Source organism: Drosophila bipectinata, chromosome 3R (genome assembly GCF_030179905.1).
Source record: "Drosophila bipectinata strain 14024-0381.07 chromosome 3R, DbipHiC1v2, whole genome shotgun sequence".
Taxonomy (NCBI): domain Eukaryota; kingdom Metazoa; phylum Arthropoda; class Insecta; order Diptera; family Drosophilidae; genus Drosophila; species Drosophila bipectinata.
This window is the reverse complement of record NC_091739.1, coordinates 20,170,237-20,190,489: the sequence shown is the minus strand read 5'-3', so window position 1 is coordinate 20,190,489 and position 20,253 is coordinate 20,170,237. Positions and strand designations below refer to the sequence as shown.

The 20,253-nt window shown below is 49.5% G+C and overlaps 2 protein-coding genes across 6 annotated transcripts in view; one reads left to right on the top strand and one right to left on the bottom strand.

Moving 5' to 3' along the window:
* The window catches only part of cv-c (crossveinless c), a 76,804-nt gene that overhangs the window by 33,287 nt on the left and 23,264 nt on the right, over positions 1–20,253 (top strand). For 3 of the 5 annotated variants that reach the window (XM_070280758.1, XM_070280756.1, XM_070280757.1), the window contains 2 exons: positions 8,307–9,577; positions 12,782–13,338. In XM_070280758.1, the coding sequence (XP_070136859.1) occupies positions 8,332–9,577; positions 12,782–13,338 (1,803 nt within the window). In that variant the 5' untranslated portion in view covers positions 8,307–8,331. Of the gene's footprint in view, positions 1–1,361; positions 1,381–8,306; positions 9,578–12,781; positions 13,339–20,253 lie in introns of those variants that run through there. The other 2 variants (XM_017244605.3, XM_070280759.1) reach the window with 2 other exon arrangements.
* On the bottom strand, positions 17,097–20,038 carry natalisin. Its single transcript, XM_017244668.3, has 3 exons — positions 19,468–20,038; positions 18,045–18,424; positions 17,097–17,981 (listed from the first exon to the last, which is right to left on the bottom strand). Exons 1-3 carry the CDS (start codon positions 19,971–19,973, stop codon positions 17,266–17,268), a joined length of 1,602 nt encoding a protein of 533 aa, XP_017100157.2. The 5' UTR covers positions 19,974–20,038; the 3' UTR covers positions 17,097–17,265.

Below are 20,253 nucleotides of genomic sequence, written 5' to 3'. Positions count from 1 at the left end.
CAAAGAACAGGGAAATGGAAAACAGAACTTGAACGTAACCGATCAATAGAAGTATTCGAAATAAACAAATTGGTCTCCGTCCGTATGCCTTTGTAAATTGTTTCTTTTTTGGGGCAGCGATATCCAAACAATTGGGAGCTTCGATGGGCCGGCAGCTGTGTTTGTTTTCTTCTTTTAGTGGCAGGGACAAGAATGAGTAATGCTTCCAAAGCTCCCAACGCACTGCCCTACCTGGGAGGGTCATTAGGGGCACTTGAGCTTACATGGCGATGGAATCAACCGTGAAAATAGGTAATCGTTCTACACAGACAGAAACTACTTGCTCTCTCAGGTGTCTAGTTCACAAATGAAAGTGACATTTCTCCCAGTGCATCCTCCACTCGAGAGATTGAGATTTCCGAAATCTCATTAAAGAACCCAAACATTTGTCGCTGTCGCCGAAAGGGCTCGAATATGTCTAGGCCGTGAGGAAAAATCTCTGTCCATATTTACGTTTGGCACCTCATTATGACGACCCAACCGCAGCGGACAGGCGGACAGGCGGACAAAGCTGGCGACAAGCCCTCGCAGGGCCGCGCCATAATTTAGAGAACAATTACAGCTCTTCAAAAAGCCATTTATCGGGCCCCTCCGACAATGCAGCTTGCGGTACTTCGGTGGGGCGATCATTAGTAAACACAACAAGTCGGGTGCATTCACCTGCACTTTGGTCTCGGGTCTCTCCGGCCACAGATCTCTGGGGAATAGGCAGGCAGATACTGGGTCAGCGGGCAGATTAGCGCTTCAATCGGCCAATCGACTCACTGACTGATCGATTGCAGCCAATTACGGCGGGGCTGGCGATGATTATATAATAAATTCACTGGCGACTTTGATCAGCCTCTTTGATTCGAGGCAGAGTAAACAAAACTGTGGCAAGTTATGCTCGTGGAACTCAAATTTGAATTTGATTTTAACATATATTGATGGGAGTTGGAGTCGAGAGCGCGCGATATGTTGTTTATTTTGTTGTAAACATCCGGACGTGCAACAAATTGTTGCATATTGTGCAGGAAGCATCGTGCAGCAAGCTGCCCCGCCATAGGGCGTACATATTTTTCAGGCCGACTTTTTCGGGTGGGTTGTAGTTTTTTCGGGGAAATATTTTCCTCGTTCCTCGTTTATTTATCAATGAAGTTGCCGGCAGTGCAGACGTAACCTCCCGAGATTTCGATTTCAGTATCGGTTTGGCTTTTGGTTTTGGTTTCGATTTTGATTCCGCGTTTTGCATTTCGCGAATCCCGTGGCAGTTCATCGCGACTCGCGAGGCACTTAACTCATTTTTAGTGCATTTAATTATTATGTGTGCCCCGGCAAAATGTACACAATTTATTGCAAGAGGTGTGGCCGCGCTTTAAATATTGTTTTTCTCTTTTAAAAGCTCTTGTTTTCGTTTGCCAGCAAAGCTAATTTATGTGTCTGTTTTTTCTTTGCAGGTAAATTATGCAAATATGCCCGTGAACCGCTTTGCCTTTCGCGCTGCCGATCGCGTGCTTAGATACGTGCCCCTCAGTGTGAGTAGAAGACTACGTACGCGAAATAGGAATCAGCCCAAACGTGCCAAAATGCTGACATTTATGGTCCCCAGCATTTGCCATACTGTCTCAAAACTAACTACGCGATAGACATCCAGACGTATACACAGAATACCCAACCAATAACAAACAGATCTCCCGGACTAGATAGCCCTCTCAAATAATATGGCATAGTGACCGATATGAAATCAATATTTGCATGTAAATAGCCTTCTTACCGGCAGGGCTCGGGTTACCGACCTGCTCTTTAAAATTCACCTGACGTCCCGAGTCCTTGACACCTTTCCGCGCACTGTTTTAATTACCAAATGCAAGAGTTTGGCAATCACTCATCCGCCCTGTCGGCAGCTGCCCAGCATTGTGGCTGCCCAGTATTTATGCTATTTGTGCATGTGCGCGCATTCTTAATTACGAATTCGCTAAAACTGTCACAACCACTGAGCCTGCAGCATTTGTCAAATTGACAGCCGAGCTGCCCGTGAAGAGATTGCGCACTTTTATGCTTAATCTCGACACCAGAGACCAGAGACCAGGGGCCGGAGACCGGAGACCGGGGACCGGGAAAGAGGAGGATTGCTCCTCAGAGTTGGTATTTTTTGACGCGCACGCGCAAAGCTCTTACTTTATTTCTGGCCCGACTTGAATACTCGCTGAGCCAGGCTTGAATAATGCCCGCTTAGCACGCACCTCAAAGATACAGATACACACACTCCCTAACAAGAAGCTATCATATTTCATGTGTCAATAAACCACGAGCACTCGGGCCAAGCCTTTTTCGCTTTTGCTCCAGCCAGCCAGCCAGCCAGCCCGGCTGTGTGTGCTTATTGTTGTGCTCTGGGCCAAAACCTAATGATATTTTCATTAACTTGGCCTTTGCCAAAAGGCCCCGACCACGCATGGCCGGCAATTGAAATTTCGATTTGAAGTTCAATCGAAACACAAGCTCAGGTGATGCAGGCGAGGCGGTGGTGAGCTGATAATCGCCGGGCATTGAGTGGCTATCGGAAAGCGTCAATAATGCCGCCAATTATTGCTAGAGCAAACATCGTCGTTGTTCGAGTATTTGCACAAGGCGGGCGTCCTTGTCCTTGTCCCTGAATCCGTGACTCTGAATCGGAGCGCCGCCGGCGTGATTCGGGCTCTGATAATTGCAAATCGGGCCTGACCCTAAGAGGCATTTCGCATTTCAAAGTCGCTTATCACAAGCTCTGCCGGAAATAAACTACATAAATAAACATCCCATGCATTTCTCCAGCTTATTTGTTTAGTTTTTGACAAACTTATTATGCGCTCAGCGGGATATACAAATAGGCACGCAGTTAATTTCAATAAAAAGCCTTCACTTCACTCCGGTCTGGAGTTTTGGCCTTTGGCATCGCCTGTCAGCGGAATCTGTCAGTCAGCCAAGTTAGTGGGGTGGCAGATAGTGGGCCCAGCAGAGCCAACATGCAACAGGCAACGGCATGAAGCAAGAGGCAACGCATGTTACCGTTGCCCATCGGCTGGCTCATGACGCCGACCACGGCCCGCTGTCATTTTAGCCATTTGCGATGTCAGTCGTTAGCCATATACGCCACATACGCCAAATGCGCGAGCTTACAAAAGGATTTGTCCGTCGTGGCCGAAGGCGCTTTGATTAATTGCCGACTTAGAGCGGCAAGAAAGGATGCCCAGTCCCGGGACCCGAGACCCGAGGCCCGAGTCCCGAACCCGGCCATTCTCGTTAGGCCAATAGCCAGAGCCAGAGCTCAAAACTGAAACCGAATCCCAAATCGAATTCGAAGCCAGGCCGAGAAAAGCTGACGTGTGGCGTTGGCGTGAATCACTTGAGCCAAAAGGTCAGGCCAACAAGGTTGAAGAAATGCAAACTTTAAGCGGCCAACTGAAAACTGAAAACTGAAAGCCGAAAACTGCAAAATTAATTGCCGTTTGCTGGGAAATGCGGAAATTAATTGGATGACTACCACCATCCGAAACGAGCAAACGACAAACTTTGTGGCGCAACAAATTGGCAACAAATTCGGCTGGAAGCAGTGCGCGGCCAGCCGGCAATAATAAATGGCCAATGCCGGCAAGCTGGAAGCTGGGAGCCGCAAAAAGGCCAAAAAACGTTTGGCTTCTGCGCATTTTTGCGTGAAGAGAGTGCCAGAGAGGGACCAAGTGGAAGAAGAGAGTCATTACCACGCAATGGGGAAAGAAGCAGGCAAGCTGGCAATCAGGGGTCAAGGGGTTAATAGGCAGCATTAATAGACATCGTACGAGGCGATCGGCTGACCGGTTGGGCCTAAATTCGCTTCAAACTCCACTTAGAGAAAACATTTCAGACAAAGCTCCATAAATAATTGTTCTTTTATATTTTTTTTCTTGTCCCAAGAATAATAGTTATATAAATACAATTTATATAATACAAAATTGTTTTATATCAACGATCGATCTACAAATCGTTTAAGGTAGTCCGCTCAAGAATCGGATGATTTTTGCCAAAGATAGAGCCTTCCCCGGGGCCATATAGTGGCTCCAAGCACTTTTGTGCATTTTTGAAGGGGATCCTCCAGGAAATTTGACAAAAAATCTGAAAAATATTATGTTCTTACATTTTGATGCAGATTTGTGGAGAATCGATCTACAAATCGTTTAAGATAGTCCGCTCAAGAATCGTATGATTTTTTCCAAAGATAGAGCCTTCCCCGTGGGCCATCCAAGCACTTTTGTGGATTTTGAAGGGGATCCTCCAGGAAATTTGACAAAAAATCTGAAAAATATTATGTTCTTAGATTTTGATGCGGATTTGTGGAGAATCGATCTACAAATCGTTTAAGATAGTCCGCTCAAGAACCGGATGATTTTCGCCAAAGATAGAGCCTTCCCCGGGGGCCATATAGTGGCTCCAAGCACTTTTGTTCATTTTTGAAGGGGATCCTCCAGGAAATTTGACAAAAAATCTAAAAAATATTATGTTCTTAGATTTTGATGCAGATTTGTGGAGAATCGATCTACAAATCGTTTACGGTATTCCGCTCAAGAGTCGGATGATTTTTGCCAAAGATAGAGCCTTTCCCGGGGGCCATATATTGGCTCCAAGCACTTTTGTGGATTTTTGAAGGGGATCCTCTAGGAAATTTGACAAAAAATCTGAAAAATATAATTTTCTTAGATTTTGACGCAGATTTGTGGAGAATCAATCTACAAATCGTTTAAGATAGTCCGCTCAAGAACCGGATGATTTTCGCCAAAGATAGAGCCTTCCCCGGGGGCCATATAGTGGCTCCAAGCACTTTTGTTCATTTTTGAAGGGGATCCTCCAGGAAATTTGACAAAAAATCTAAAAAATATTATGTTCTTAGATTTTGATGCAGATTTGTGGAGGATCGATCTACAAAACGTTTAAGATAGTCCGCTCAAGAATCGGACGATTTTTGCCAAAGATAGAGCCTTCCCCATGGGCGATATAGTGGCTCCAAGCACTTTTGTGGATTTTTGAAGGGGATCCTCCAGGAAATTTGACAAAAAATCTAAAAAATATTATGTTCTTAGATTTTGATGCAGATTTGTGGAGGATCGATCTACAAATCGTTTAAGATAGTCCGCTCAAGAATCGGATGATTTTTGCCAAAGATAGAGCCTTCCCCGTAGGCCATATAGTGGCTTCAAGCACTTTTGTTCGTTTTTGAAGGGGATCCTCCAGAAAATTTGACAAAAAATCTAAAAAATATTATGTTCTTAGATTTTGATGCAGATTTGTGGAGAATCGATCTACAAATCGTTTAAGGTATTCCGCTCAAGAGTCGGATGATTTTTGCCAAAGATAGAGCCTTCCCCGGGGGCCATATATTGGCTCCAAGCACTTTTGTGGATTTTTGAAGGGGATCCTCCAGGAAATTTGACAAAAAATCTAAAAAATATTATGATACAAAAACAAAATTCTAACATATAGTTTGGCAAACATTTAAACATCTTTGGGCCATATAAGGTTTTCCCATACCCCTATCTTCTTTGTCAATTTCTGACGAAATATTCGGATATATGTATAACTCTAACAACGTGGCATACTATTGAAACTAACTATTGGGTATTGCCACAAGGTTGCATATATGTATATGTACATATCTTTCAAGAGCCTCAATCTTCGGGAAAGGCTAGAGTCAGATCATCGATGTCGCCTCGATGCCTGGCCCTGGGCGGAAAACTTTCCTCCGATCGGGCCATCAATGTGAATGCGTATTTAAATCCAATCGGCGACGAAAGTTTCCCACTCCCCGAGTGGCGGACAGTCGGACAGCCTGAGCAGCACTCAGGACGGGTAATGCACTTATGAAAAGCCATGGCATAGACAATTACGGCAATTTGTATGCGCTCTGATGATTGGCCGTGCATATGATTGACTTATTGATTGGCCGATCGAGCGGCTGATTGATCGACTGATCGATTGCTAAAGTGACGGACTGGCTGACACTAAGCCGCGGTCAGCCTCAATTAGCCGATTCGACAGTCGACTGCGTTCATAGAACTCTGGGGCTACCGTTAGGCCCCGCTATATATAGCTCCCTGATACCGTCGCATATGCTAATTGTAGGTATGCCAAATCGGGAGTCTAGACTTCATAAATAAGTCCGAGTCGAACGGCTACGTGCCGCGCATGCCTGCGCGTTTGTTTTTATTTATATATGATATTGTAATGCCTGGGCAAATATTTACGATGTCAAATGCACTGAAATGCACTGCATTGGGCTCTGTTTTGCTGTCGGTGCCATAAATCACCGGGCAACATGCCCCGATCTCGCAGCCCCAGAACCTGGAAGCGTTTTCGCAGTGTTGTTTCCAAAATAGTCTGGCGGCCCAGCCTACATACTTACGTTTTAATTTATGCGTAAGCCGGGATTTAGTAGCTTTTCAATATTAATTTCGTACTCTCCGGCATAAGCAGGCCCATAAATCACAATAACACAAAGATCGGACTCATATGTCGGATGGGCTCTTTGGATTTATTGCGCAGATGGGAAAAAGGGGCATCTGGATTTGGAGTCATCGGTGTGGCGTATTTTAATTTATGCTTTCCGATGTCTTTTTGTGTTTTACGATCGTTTTTTACGGGCAAAGGTTATGACAGTATATTAGCGTTGAGATAAGTTTTGACTAATCCTCTGGTCCATCACTAGTTACACCTGACTTCGAGCCCTACATATGAGGCCCATCACAGCCCCCAGCATTGTGACAAATCGTTGGTAGCTGGCAGTTCCAAAATATAATATGATTCCCGGGGAGAAACTTAGCTGGGAGCCAGTGTGGGATTAATTGTACGATATCTGTGGATGTCGGCAGCTCGGATGTCCCAGACATCTCGGACATCGTGGACAGCTCCTACAATCCCCGGCCACAAATCCTATTAGAGCTGCCCCAAAGCGCCGCCGGCCAATGGGGGCTTGGGCAGACAAATTTAGTAAATAAAATAAAACGGAAAATAATCATAAATACAAAGAGTGCGCAGCTGTGCCGCGAAAAAGCCAAAGATCACCGAAAGGCCGAAAAGCCCGAGTTCGGGATAGGTCCAAGCCCCAATAAAGCCCCGGGTCCGGACTCCGGAGCCTGACCGACGCGGGGGCGTGTGTAATCTGACATCTTCATGAAATAATTAAAATTATTTATTAATAATTTATTTTCACTGGCCTCAGCCTCAGTAGATAAAGTGAAAGATAAGCGGCGTGTGTGCTTTAGACAATTGAAATTAATTTGTCAAACGGTAGACGGCGACCACGCCCCCTATAACTCAGACAAAGGCGGAAGGCAGTCAGGCTTTTAGGCTATTCAGAGAGGAGAAAGGAAAGGAATTTGTCGGGCAACTTTCACGGCGAAAAGCTTTTAGATGGGGTCGTGAAAAAGGTCACATCCCGCCGGCCAATAAGGTAGCAGGTTAGTCGAGTTCGCAACCAGGACAGGGCGAATCCTGTTTTCCGATTGTGGGTTGAAGTTGAGATTTTTCTAATATCAAATTTGAAATTTACATTTTATACCTCAGGGCAGCACTTGCTGCCACAACAAATTAATCAGAGAATGGCACTCTGGCATGGGTATCTGGGAAATCTGGGCATCGGTAAGATCTGCCACGATTCGGCCGGCTACCTGATGTCGAGTGCCCTGCGGCCGAAAGTGGCGGCCAGTGCAGTGAATGCAATTAAATGCAGTCTGCAGTTGGCAGTTGGCAGCTCCATGCATCTAGCGGGCAGTTAATCATGCATCGACAGCCGGCTTTTGGCCGCCAACTGGCAGCAAGCAGCCGGGAGCCGGCAGTCGGCAGTCGGCAGCCCAACATTTTGGCGGTCACTTAGAAGTGCGGTGGCCGTGGAAAGTGTTGAGCGAAAAAGCGGCTGGCAATTAAAACACGTTGGGGCCCAGGCTGCAGCTTTTTCCCCAGATGTGGCTTGTGGATGGCATGACGCACATATGCTTGGCCTGTGTTGGCCAAGTAAGTTGGCTGTGATGTGCGCAGCGAATTGGCTTTCAGCGGAGCTGCGATCCGCTCCATTCCACTTCAGCCACGCCATGCCACACCGTGGCAGGAATGAGGAAACGTTTTGGTGAAAAGCTGAGACGCGTTGAGAAATGTGGTTAATTGATTTTTGTTTTTGTACGTAATTAATTTATGGCTTCCCCTGCGAATCGCTGGCAGAATGCACTTTCTGAACCTACTCCCCATACATACATAAATGCTAAAACAATTGTTTCTTCTCCTTGCAGAATCACGCTGCATGGCTATACGACAATGTCCAATGCTCGCGAGCTGGCATTGATCGAGAAATGGGCTGACATTGCCACGCCGGCGACGCCGAACAGGCCGACTCTGTCGCCGACCTCCCCCCCGGCCCTCCACCGGTCCATCGTGAAGCTCTGCTGCTGCCCCCAGCGCAGGCGGTACAATCTGAACCCGAAGCACTCCCCCGGCCAGTCCAGCAAGACGGCGGCCAACACGCTGCATGCCAGAAATATATTCGCCGATAGCAGTGGCAGCATCAGCGGCAGTGGTAGTGGCAGTGGCAGTGGCAGTGGCAGCGATCTGAGCTATATTGATGATGTGCCGCGACGACGCCAGACGCGAGATTGCGATTACAATTGCCACTTTGAGTACACTGTAGATAAATTCGATGGCGATGCTGATGGTGATGATATTGGCAATCGCGACGACGGAAATGCGGCGCTGATAATAATGAATCAACGAAACCTATGCGAACAATGGCGGCAGGACAACAAAGGCAGTAGCTGCAACACTCCAGCAACAGCAACAACAGCAACAAAGAGCCCGCAAAGTGGCAATGAGCAGCAGAAAAAGCAGCAACAGCAGCAGCAGCAACAAGAGCAGCCCAAACCAACCCAAAGACTTAGCAATAGCTTGCAACAGGCACAGCAGCAACAATTGCGACAGCAACAGCAACAGCAACATAGCAATAAGGAAAATACACTAAGCTACGACAACAACAACAAGCCGCGCTGTAATTATTGTAAATTACCCGACACCGCCGAACCCCAAACGAATAGCAATAGCAACTGCAGCAGAAATAGCAACAGCAACAGAAACTGCAACAGCAACTGCGACTCGAAAATTGATTCACCGAAGTCGTCGCCGAATAAAATGACAATTACGACAGCAACAGAAACAGCTAAAGCAACAGCCACATCCAGCGAGTGTGGGCTGCCGACCGAGGCAGCCGCGGCAAGCGAGGAGCTTGTGGGTGCTGCCACAGAAGTGCTGTGCGGCGATAAAGCAACATTGACAGCAGCAACACCAACTAAGCCCCGCATTGCGGCGCGTCCGACCACGCCCAGCCGCCTCAAGACTGTGATCAAAACGACAATGGTGAAGCGGAGTCCTAGCCATGACTCAACTGCAGCACATGTGTTGCAGCCAAACAGCTGCAACAGCAACACCAACAGCACCACCAACAACGGCGGCAACATCGACGAGCCCAGACGATCGGTTAAGGAGCGCATCGCCGCCTTTGCGGCAGGAAATGGTGAGTTTTCTCGATTTATTTTTACTTTTTTGCGGCGATGCTTAATCAGCTTTGGAAACTAAGTCGCATTGTCGCCGCGACGGAAATGTTGATGTTCCTGAGGGTCCCTGCAACACGCATGGTGGGAACCAGACAGCTCTCATTGGTGTCATTGGCTAGCTAATAGAGCCTATTAAAGTCTTTCCTCCATGGTATTAGTCGGGGTGATCTATCTTATCTGTATCTGACCATACTGTTTCAATATTTATGGAAACAAAGGCAAGAGTAGTTACTTCCTGTTGTCGAATTCCTGCAGTACTTACGTGTTTTCAGAACTAAATGCCACGGAAAGTAAATTATATTTCAGAGAATAAATCTCAAGCATCTGAATCATTTTCGCGGGCAATTAAAATTAATTACATTATCGTTTGATAAACCAAAATATATAACTAACCGGTTGAGGGGGAGCAATGGAAGGGCGTAGAAGCCTTTCCCCGATGCACTTTTCGATGAATTATGCATGACGGGGAGCCTTGGGTTTCCGTTAGCATGACACACTCGCTAGAGGCACACCTCAGGCCCAGTCGGCGAGAGCCGAATCTATTACAAATCAATTAAATGCCGCAATGTTTAATAAAAAGCCACTTAAGGCCCCGATCCAAGTGTCCCCCGCCATTGTGCCCGATAATAAAGCTAAAAATTTTATTAATAATGCGTCTCTGCACAGTCTGCGGCAATTGGAAATGGAAAAGTCATAAAAGCCGGAGTCGAAACCCGAAACTGAACGATGGCAGTCGGTGGGTGCAGCCACGCACTCGCAGGGGGCGGAGGCCGACATCGCCAGATCGCCGGATCCCAGAGAAAAGGAGAAACACTCCCCTGGTCGGTCACTTTGTCGCCAGCCAGTGGAGTGCACTCCAATGCTTCGCGCCACGCCCTGGGCCTGCATTTCGCACAAAAACTGAATGCCAGCGACAAAGGCGCAACAGGAAACACGTACACTTGGCGATCGACGTCATGAGTGCGTATTATATCACTTTGATAGGCAAATGAGGCTTGAAAGCCGCCACAGACCGGGCCCTCAGACCTCGAGTCCTGGGCCTGGGTCTGGGCCCCTGCCATGACGAAGAAGACGTTCTCCCAAGCCGACACCCGTCAGCTCGGGGATCGCTGGACTTCTTTTCCTGCTCATCGGCCGCTAATCGCGGACTGGAGTATTAGTGGCTGAGTGTCCGACTCGCTGCATTTTCCGCTGACAGCTTCTGCGCCAGCTCACCGATGTTTGTTTTTCTTTATTTGCTCGCCGATGAGAACGTTGCATTGCGAAAGGCGTTGAGGTAGGTCTGTGTGGGGGGAGCACAATTACATCTGCATCTATTGCCGCAAACCAATATTGACCGTCCGGGCCGGGAATACCTTTTCTCTGGCCTCGAACAGCTCTGCTGGCATTGTTTTCAATTAGGCGCGGTGACACCTCAGCCCCCGGACGGCCCCTCGGGGCGCGATCGGCAATTAATCACGTTGGAGTGACCTCAGCCCGCGAATCAATCAGCGGCGCAAAAACACACTCACGCCCATCAGCGAGCGCACGGACAGTGGCCATTTAGCGGACACACCCAGCAAACAATTTTATTTCAAGTAAACAAGCAAATAAGCTAAATACGACAATGTTTTGTTTCCGAGCTCTTTGTTCGTGTTTGCCCAGCTGGAGAGGGGCTCGAAGACGACTTCCCAATGCCCAAAAAGAATTGGTGGCCAGAACCTATTTTTAGCTCGCTATTTGCCAATTCCGCCAGCCGAACGGAATGCGAGCCAAGTCGTATTGTTAAGGGGTTTTAGCCCTCTGGCTGGTTTAAGGACTTAGTACTTGAAGGTCCATCTTTTGGCACCCACATGTGACTGATTTCAAAAAAAAAGTGCGGGAAGACCTCCCATGAACTTGCCACAAAAGCCCCGACCCTAAGGCCGAGGGTACCGTTAGCGTTGCACAATTGAAAGGCAGCCAACAGGGTGGAGGGGCAGGGAAGACGGAGAAAAGTGCAGCCGAGTGTGGGCCTGACTGCATTTGTATTTATTTTGAAGCCCGGCTTGGCTGGCAGACTGCCAATCGCCCCAAAACGATCAATTGGCAGGAGACCCCCATAAAATGTTGCCAAACGCTGCTGTCTCAGTCTTCGTATCTGTCCCTGTCTCTGTCTCTGTCCGGCTGTCTTTCTGTATCTGTCTCCTTCTCAGTCTGACTGACTCTCGTTTGCACGGCTGATTTACGAGCTCGCCACGGGCCGTTGTGTAACGCATGCGATTCAGAATTTTTAAATGCCAAGCTCTGACCAGCAGAAGCGAGCCCAACCGAACTGGGACTGGGGACTGAAACCCCAAAGAGACTGAGACTGAGACCCCTTGCTGTTGCCTGGGCCTCTGGGATATTTCTGTGGCTGTCGCCAAGTCGCGAGTCGCCACGGTGCCGGCGACATTTTAATCAAAAAACTCAATCGAACGCACGCATGCGCAATAAAACAAAAATAAAATCAAACCTATAAAGCCAGCCACGGACACTCTTAAGCGTTTCACTTACCAGCCCATATATGGCCCAAAAGTCGCACATAAATAGAAATCGGCACATGCCGGCCGGCCGGCCAGGGTTCCCTTCCGTTTGATGGAAGGAAATATGTCTTCATAACCCCTGTGCGAATCTCAATTAGATGGGAGTCATGAGGGCTAAGGCATTTTCCGGGAAATGGTTTTCGGTAGGGGGTACTCTAGTCTAGGATACTTGATGGAGCATATCTGCAGACTCCAGCGACTTTTTTTGGGTTGTACTGTCTAGGCCTTATTGTAGAACCCCACTGAAGATAAATAATGGGAGCTGGGTGAGCCGGGTAGTGTGAGCCATAAATCCGAATATGTAAATAATTGCTGGCCATTTTTTTGCTCCACTGCGAAATTAATTAAAACATTCGCGCAGACACACACATGCCGAACAGAAACCGAGTTAATTCCGCTCACATGTGCGCAGCATATTGCGCAAAATTTATGACACTTTAAATGGCACACATTTGGCGGACAATTTGAGGCGATTAGCAGAAATTTTCCCGCATTCGGCTGAGGTTTTCCCCAGCCAGGCCCCATGATTTGGGTGCGCCGGGGCAGCAGCAACAGCTTTTGGCCACTTGGCGAGATTAATCAACTCCTTACTCAACTCCTCATATCTCTCCCCTTTTTCAGAGCAACTGCAGCCGGCGAGGAACCATGACAAGGCCAAGAAGTTTACCAAAACGCAGTGCAATAGCAATACAAATCAAAACAACATGACAGGCGATGTGAAGAGTGCAATTAGCACTGCAGCAGCAGCAGGAGAAGTTGGTGCATCCACAGCGGCAACACCGGCCACGGCAGCTGCGACAGCGGCAGCAACATCAGGCAACACGTCAGCCATCGCCGCTGACGCCGCGCGCTACAAATCGGGATTAAGTGATGTGGCAGCCGACGGAGACGTTGATAGTCGGCGGCCAGCTTCATCTGTGGCCCCGAGCGTTTTCAGCACCGGTTGTGCAACCATGCCCCGCACCCGCCAACACGGAAGCGCTGCTGCCACCGCGGCAGCCACATCCACATCGGGCCCGGGCGCAGAGACGACTCCATCCTGCAGCGTGACAGCTGATAAGAGCGACTTCAAACTGGCCGCGCTGGACAACCTGGACCTGGCCCACAGCCTGGACCTCCTGGACGTCGAGGGCGAGGACCCGTACGGGGCCCTCCAGGACTATTTGGAGCGTGTCAAGGTAAGTGTCTCCAACAGACTATAGTTTTGCCCCTCTTCCTCTTGTCCGAATCACCTCTTCCTCTTGTCGGTCTCTCCCCATCATTGACACCCATGTTGCATACACTGAGAGAAACACGCACCGTTTCCTGCCCCCAGCCAGTTGTCAACACGGCGTGATTTTGCAAATGATGATTTTGCGTGACAGAAAAATGTGTTGGGGCACACGAAGATGTGTAATATGTAACGCATACGCCACGTTGCACGACTGCCTTTCCTCCGGGCGGGCTGTCGTCGGCGGTCGGCGGTCGGTGGTCGGGGGGGTACATAAAATTTTATGTTTCTGTGCCGGAAAGCGCAATATTACACATCAGCGATGACGGCAACGGCCGCAGCTTAGTTTTCATTATGTTTTTCATCGCCTCCTCGGCTTGTCTTTTTCTATAACTGTTTCGCGGGAATTTTCCCCATAACCCGGCTGTTATTGTTTATGTTTATGTTTGTTTGTCGCTCATGACGGAAGCACCGCAGAAACGCACGCACGCACGCGCGGTTAGCGAGCGGTTCGTCGACGGTTCTTGTGGTCAGGGGACTAGGGAGCCCAGAAGAGACTCTCCCAGCCAAGTTCCATCTCCAGCCATCGATTTCCCGTAGAAAGCGCCAAATCTAGGGCATAACATGACCGCCATAGACCCACAACTTTATGGTTCATTTCTGCCAAGCTCAAGAGCTCACAAATCGCACGCGAATCGCCTGCAAATCGCCCCGAATCAGAGCGAGTCGTTTATAGCCGCTGATCAACTAGGATGGCTTTACGGCTCCATGCCCGGCTGTATGCAGCATTTTGTAATCAGTGTCATCACCTCAACACCCATCGACTGCCCGGCCCGCCCCCTCGCGCCTCTTTTTGGAGCAACTAGCCTGGCCCCTCTGCGTGGGCTGTCGGCTTACGGCCTGTGCGGCTATTAACGCCTTTTGCACGGCCCCTCCCCTGCTGTCCCCCCTTCTCCCCCTTCGAAATGCAACTAATTTTTTGGCCAAATTGAAATTATTAGCCGGCGACTGTGCCTAATGATGACAAAATGTGTCACAGCGCTGCCCACGCAGGTTAGGAGCTTTCTTTTGGCCTAACAAGTGGCGGAAAGGAGGGGCTCTGCTTGCGGGGAGGAAGTGGCAGTGGGGAGGGAGTGTGGCACGTCTCCTTTGTGCACATTTATTATGACAAATAGTGCAGCGTTTGGCTGGAAATTGCCGTTACTCGCTAAGGCGCTTGTTGGCGCAGCCTTAGGCTTAATTTGCTTACACTGCGAGAAAAGTGAGCTGCTTCCATGCTAAGCTCCTCAAGCTCTATATCTCGGCCTATGGCTGGTTATGTCGGCCAGTGTAGTTATGAAATGCGTTAGTGGAGGCGGTAATCACCGCCTGACCCATTTAAGACGCACCGAAACGAATCTACGGCGATGGCTTTGGCTTTGGCTTTGGTTTTGGCCAACTCGGCGGCAGGCAACCCGTTTCGAGTTTTCGCGTCGCACTTCCTGCATCAATTAGCGCTGGCTTTTGCACAGATTTTCCATAATTTTACATGGACTTGGCCAGCTCGACTGGCTGATAGGCTGAGTGGATGACTGCCTAGCCAGGTAGAGGTTTCCCGTTTAAGCGGCCATTAATTGGCGCTCGTCAGCGGGCTAAGTAAGCTTAATGCATCAATCAAGCTTTCAGCGTCAAATCGTGTATAAATATTGCCTTTTGCCATTCGAAAATCTGATAAGTCCGGGCACGGCTCGCTTTTGCGTTTGCGTGTGTTCTCAAACGATTTTAATTATAGATATTGACAAAGTGGCGATGGGAAATTGAGACGTAAGGCTGCTGCGCCCAGGGATTGTTTTGTGGTTCGATGAACCCGACTCCAGAGCTCGAAGACTGAACACTGAGGACTTCAAAATTGAAAAGTATCTTTAGCCGGGGCGGCCAATTATGCGAATGCTGTTAATGAATGTGGGCGACGACTTGCCTCTGCTTTATCTATATGGCTTTATGCAATGGAATTGTGAATGCGACTGGGACTGGGAGTCGGGACTCCCAGCAAAACGGAGCTCAGCTGCCTAGAGAAAGTTGTCTTTGCCCAATTTGCAAATGACGTTTTTTTGTCAACGTCAAACAGGCAACGGCGAACGGGCCAAAATGGCTAAAACAAATGGCAATAAAAGGCAGCGCGCCTGCCTGCACGTTACCAATTTTGTCAACCAGCCCAGCCAGGAGGAGCTCAGCTCCCACAGCAAGCCTCCAAATGGAGTCGGAGAATCACAAAATCTGAACCCAGGCATCTCGCAGTGGGAGCAGCTCCAGCTTCGAGCTTAGAGTTCGAAGAAATGCTTCAGTTCGATGAGGACTCGCAGGCTTCTTCGAGGGGGAGCGCTTCGCCAGAGGCAATCATAATTGCAGACAGCAATTAAGCCGCTGTCACAGACTGCCAGCTACTCATGCTGATCGCGTTACAATTGCAGTTACTGTTGCAATGCTGCATGTTGCAAGTTGTCAACCCCGGAGTCCGATTGCTGACAATGCGTTGATATTTTCCGACAAGCAAATCAGCAGCTACAAAGAGGCCTTGCCACAGAAACTGAGCCGGCTTGCAGGAAGCTCGCATTTGCAGTTCGTGAGACGCCTCACTTCTAGGCTGCTGCTTTCTTTCTGGCTACCAGCTTCAAAAGAGTTCTCCTCGAACAGCGAAAAAATAAGGTTACAATGTAGAGTCGTCGTAAGATTTCAGAATTCCATTCAAATGTTCGATTACGCAAGAATGCTGTTCCCGGGCTTCTGTGACAGCTTCGGAGCACTGATCCCAGACCCATCTCAAGCCATGCCCTCCAAAAAACCGCTTTCGAGAGCTGCACGTGAGGTGGAGACTCCACCGAGCACTTCAGGTGTCATTGCCTCTCTGGACGGATAGTCTGCATTCTTCTAACCCATCTCGGAATCGTACATGCATGTACACACTCTCCCCGGCATGAAGTGCCATTGAAACTATAATGATCTTCATGGGATTTTGGACCGATCGCGGACGTCGGGCTACCAAAATAACAGAGCCAAGTCCAAAAAGAGTGCGGGTATTATTTAAGCAATCTCGTGTTGTCCGACTACGACCTTCAATGGTCATTTCTGATGGAAAACAAAGCGGGCTGGAGCGACCAGTTGCTGGCCAACCAAATATTTTGACGTCAATGTCAATGTCAGAAATGGTCTGAAGTGGAAAACTTTTCTGTTCGGCGGCTTAAATCTGTGTATTTTGTTTCTGTTTTTCGATCTTTAAGGTTCACTGCTTGGCTAATAAGCTAAGCTCGCGTGATTGATGTGCGTTTCGGGGATTACACGGCCCTTGGCTTGACCTTTGCAGTCACACAGCTGCCGGTTACTGGTTTCTTATTGTGTTGCCGTTGCTGTTGTTCTACAATATCTGGGCTGCATATCTGGATGTGGCATCGACTGCCTGCCACGCCCGCCTGTCTGCAGCTGTGAGTCTGGTGGCCTCGCAAAGAGTCTAGACCCTAGACTGCGGATCGGCACAATGCTGATTGCATTCTGCGATAAATTAGCCAATGAATACAATTAAAATAGGAAGTACTTGCAGGGCAGGAAGGCGAGACCTTCGCAGCATTCATACACAGCGAAGTTTGAAACCTGTTTCTCTTCAGATCTACCTCTTGCACTACCACTTTCAGGACAGCTTGTGCACTTCGAGGAGGACTCCCCAAGGGCAATCGCCAGCAAAACGTTCGATTGGATCCGATTCTTCTCAAATCGATTGCAAACTTTAGTTTATTGTGTGCTATAGTTCTGTCTACATGAGTCGAAGAGGTGCCGGGGCGCAGAGGTGCCCCGGGGAAAACCGAATCTTCGCAAGCCCGAAAATCTCTGAAAACCGCCCGCTCGCCGCTGCCATCGCTCCCATTTACATGTCCGAATCGGGGGAATCAGTGTCCGGATTAGCGTGTGGCGATTGCGTTAATCGTATCTCGTGGCCATCGTCTGGGGCCGGAAGGGAGCGCCGGAGGCGGTGCTCCGTGTTCCAGGATGTTTTCACCTGCTGGCGCATGTTCGGGTTGCCAATGAAGCGGACATGCTGCTGGTGCAGTTGCAGTTGCAATTGTTGCTGCTGATCGGCTGACATTGATCTCGGCGAGTGCAATCTATTAGCGGGCAGTCGCCAGGGAGCGAACTCCTCCGGTGACAGTGATGGCCTGACTGATTGATCGTAGCCATTCGTTTTATGCGTTGACATTCTTTGCGGCCAGTTGCTGTCGTTGTCGTTGTCGCTGTCATCCGGCCCCTCCGCCCTGCCCTCCTGCCACCACAGCTTCCCCCCCGTAAGGTGCCGCTTGCCGCGGTTGGGCACGAACGGGTCATCGGCTTTGTAGAGGTCCCGGAGCTGCAGCTTCTTGCCGCGAGTGGCGAAGAAGGGGTCGTCCACCTGGAAGAGGTTGCGGTGCTTCTTTCCGCGGTGCGGGTAGAAGAGGTCGTCGTACTTGAACAGATCCTTGACCTTGTCCCGCTTGCCGCGGTTTGGCACGAACGGCTCGTACCGGTTCATCAAGGCGTCCAGGTCCGGAGAGTTGTGCTTGCGCCCTCGCGGCGGAATAAAAGGGTCGTTCTCCTTGCTCATCTCATCTGCAATAGGATAAAGTCTTGATCAAGAATCCCACAAAGTCTCAATCCCTAGTCCCCACTCACCGCCCCATTGGTAGCCGTCGAAGAGCTTCTCCCGGCGCACCAGGACGTACTGCGGCTCGTCCACGATTAGCGGTGGCTCAAGGTGGCCCGACAGGTTCAGCTTCTTCCAGAGAAACATGCCCGGGTAGTAGTTCTCGGCAGCCCCGTCGCTGAGGTTGCCCGGCGGACGCTGCTGGTAGGGATAGAGGAGCTGCATGGCCCAGTGCAGGAACTTGATCAGGTCCTGCTCGCCCGTCAGGAGCATGAAGACCTCGTTGTTGTCCTCCGCGTCCGCATCCTCGTCATCGTCGTCCTCCTCCACGGAGTCGGAGGCGTCCTCGGAAGAGGGGTCCTGTATGGAGCTCAGCTGCAAGTGCAGGCGGGCAAGGGCTTCTTTGTTCCTAAAAAGAGTCAGAGTGTCCACATAATGATTAATGTTCGGCCATTTATTCGGATTAAGGAGGAGCATAGCGTGGATCGGCGTGGGTAGCCAGGGCCCTGAGCTTCAATTACACGTCTTTGTCGAAGTTTCTCTTTTCCGCCAAACACACCACGACGTGGGATCCCCAGACCAAAGCCCAAGCTTGTGACCCAGATGTGTGTTCCGCCCAAACTCTTCTCTCATCCGGGCTGTCAGGGCTGATCCAGTTCAATCAAAAGTAAATTTGAGTCAATTCCCCGGAAATTGCTGTGTAAAATTACAAATTAAGCGATGAGCCGATCGAGGGCTATGCGGGCTGGGGGCCAATTAATCGGGCATTTAACAAATCAACAATAGAAACAAAACTGTGAGACTCCCAGGGACTACGAAGATGATTAATTCCAATTTAATAGCAGCCCCAATATTCAACTCGAGATAATATTCAAAATTACAAGCTGCGGAACTCGAAAAAGGAAATCTTCGGGCCTGAATGAAACGAGGGAGAGCCAAGAGCACTCTGCACTCGCCCGAATGAAAAGTGAAATTGGTAATGCAGTTTCGTTTCGATTTCGTTGCGGGCCAATGAATTTGCTGACAGTTGTTATTTTATAAAATAAATCAACATACGACTCCGCCGAGCCCCTCCTGGCTGGCTCGAAACAAAGCTGAACTCGGACCCGTCGGAGCTCGTACTGACTTTTTCACGCCCATTAATTGGTTTTGCGTGTTCCCGACCGACAGCCAAATTGTCGACGATTTGTAGCCGCTCTCCTGGGTTAATCTTATTTCATACAGACATGTATATATATTTATAAAGTATACGCATTGTTTTAGCAACTGAATGCTGAAGTCTTCGGGCAGTTACTTTCAGAGTTCAACGAGAAATCTACCGAAATATTTCGATTCAATGAGTTAAAGAGGAACTTTGGCTGATAGACCTCTTCAAACCTGAAGCGGAAACAAGGCCTGACACTTCCTCGACTGGTTCCCAAAAACCTCCAGAATCTAACCCCGATGCCTCACCTTGCTGCCAGACGGGTGCGGTAGTACTCCTGCGGACACAGGTTGTTGGGGCGACCCTGGCACCGACTGCTCCAGTATCTGTGGGTGGGTGTGGCCCGATAGCTCGCCCCCAGTCCCTCCAGTCCACCTCCCAACCCGCTTCCCGAGCCGAGTGCAATTTCCTGCGGCGCTGATTGCGGCGGCCGTGCTCCTAAATCATCTGCATTTCGATTAAAATCCTCAGACGGCTGCGGCTGCTCCACATCGGGGAGACCACTCTTGGCCGAGTCCGCGGCCGGAGGAGAGTGCAGCATATCGCGCAGAGCATCGCTGCCGCCGCCAAACAGGACGCGTGCATCCTTTTTCTGCTGCTGGTGGTGCTGGTGGCTCAAGGCCGCCTTCGTGGCCCTGGCCGTGGCTGCGGCGATAAGCGATTGTGGCAAAGATAGGACCACGTTGCTATGGCCATGCCCGCCGCCGCAATAAATCGCCAGGCAGACGCTGAGCCAGGCCAACGTGAGTCTCATGCTGTCTGCAGCGGTTCGGGTCCAGTCCTCTGTGCTTCTCCGATGCCTCCGATCTGGTGTTCCAATTTCTTCCTCGCTCCTGCCTCGGCGGCCACTTTAAAGCCAGAAAGCCAGCCTGCCAAAGGCGACCGCTGTGCTTGGACTGAAACTGAAAGTTGCTGCTGAGCCGGCCAGCTTTTTATACCCACAAGATTCTGCGGACGTGGAGGTGGAGGCGGAGGAGTAGCCCGCGGAGTTTTGGGAATACGCCTGCTGGTCCTGGTCTCCAAGATCCACATTG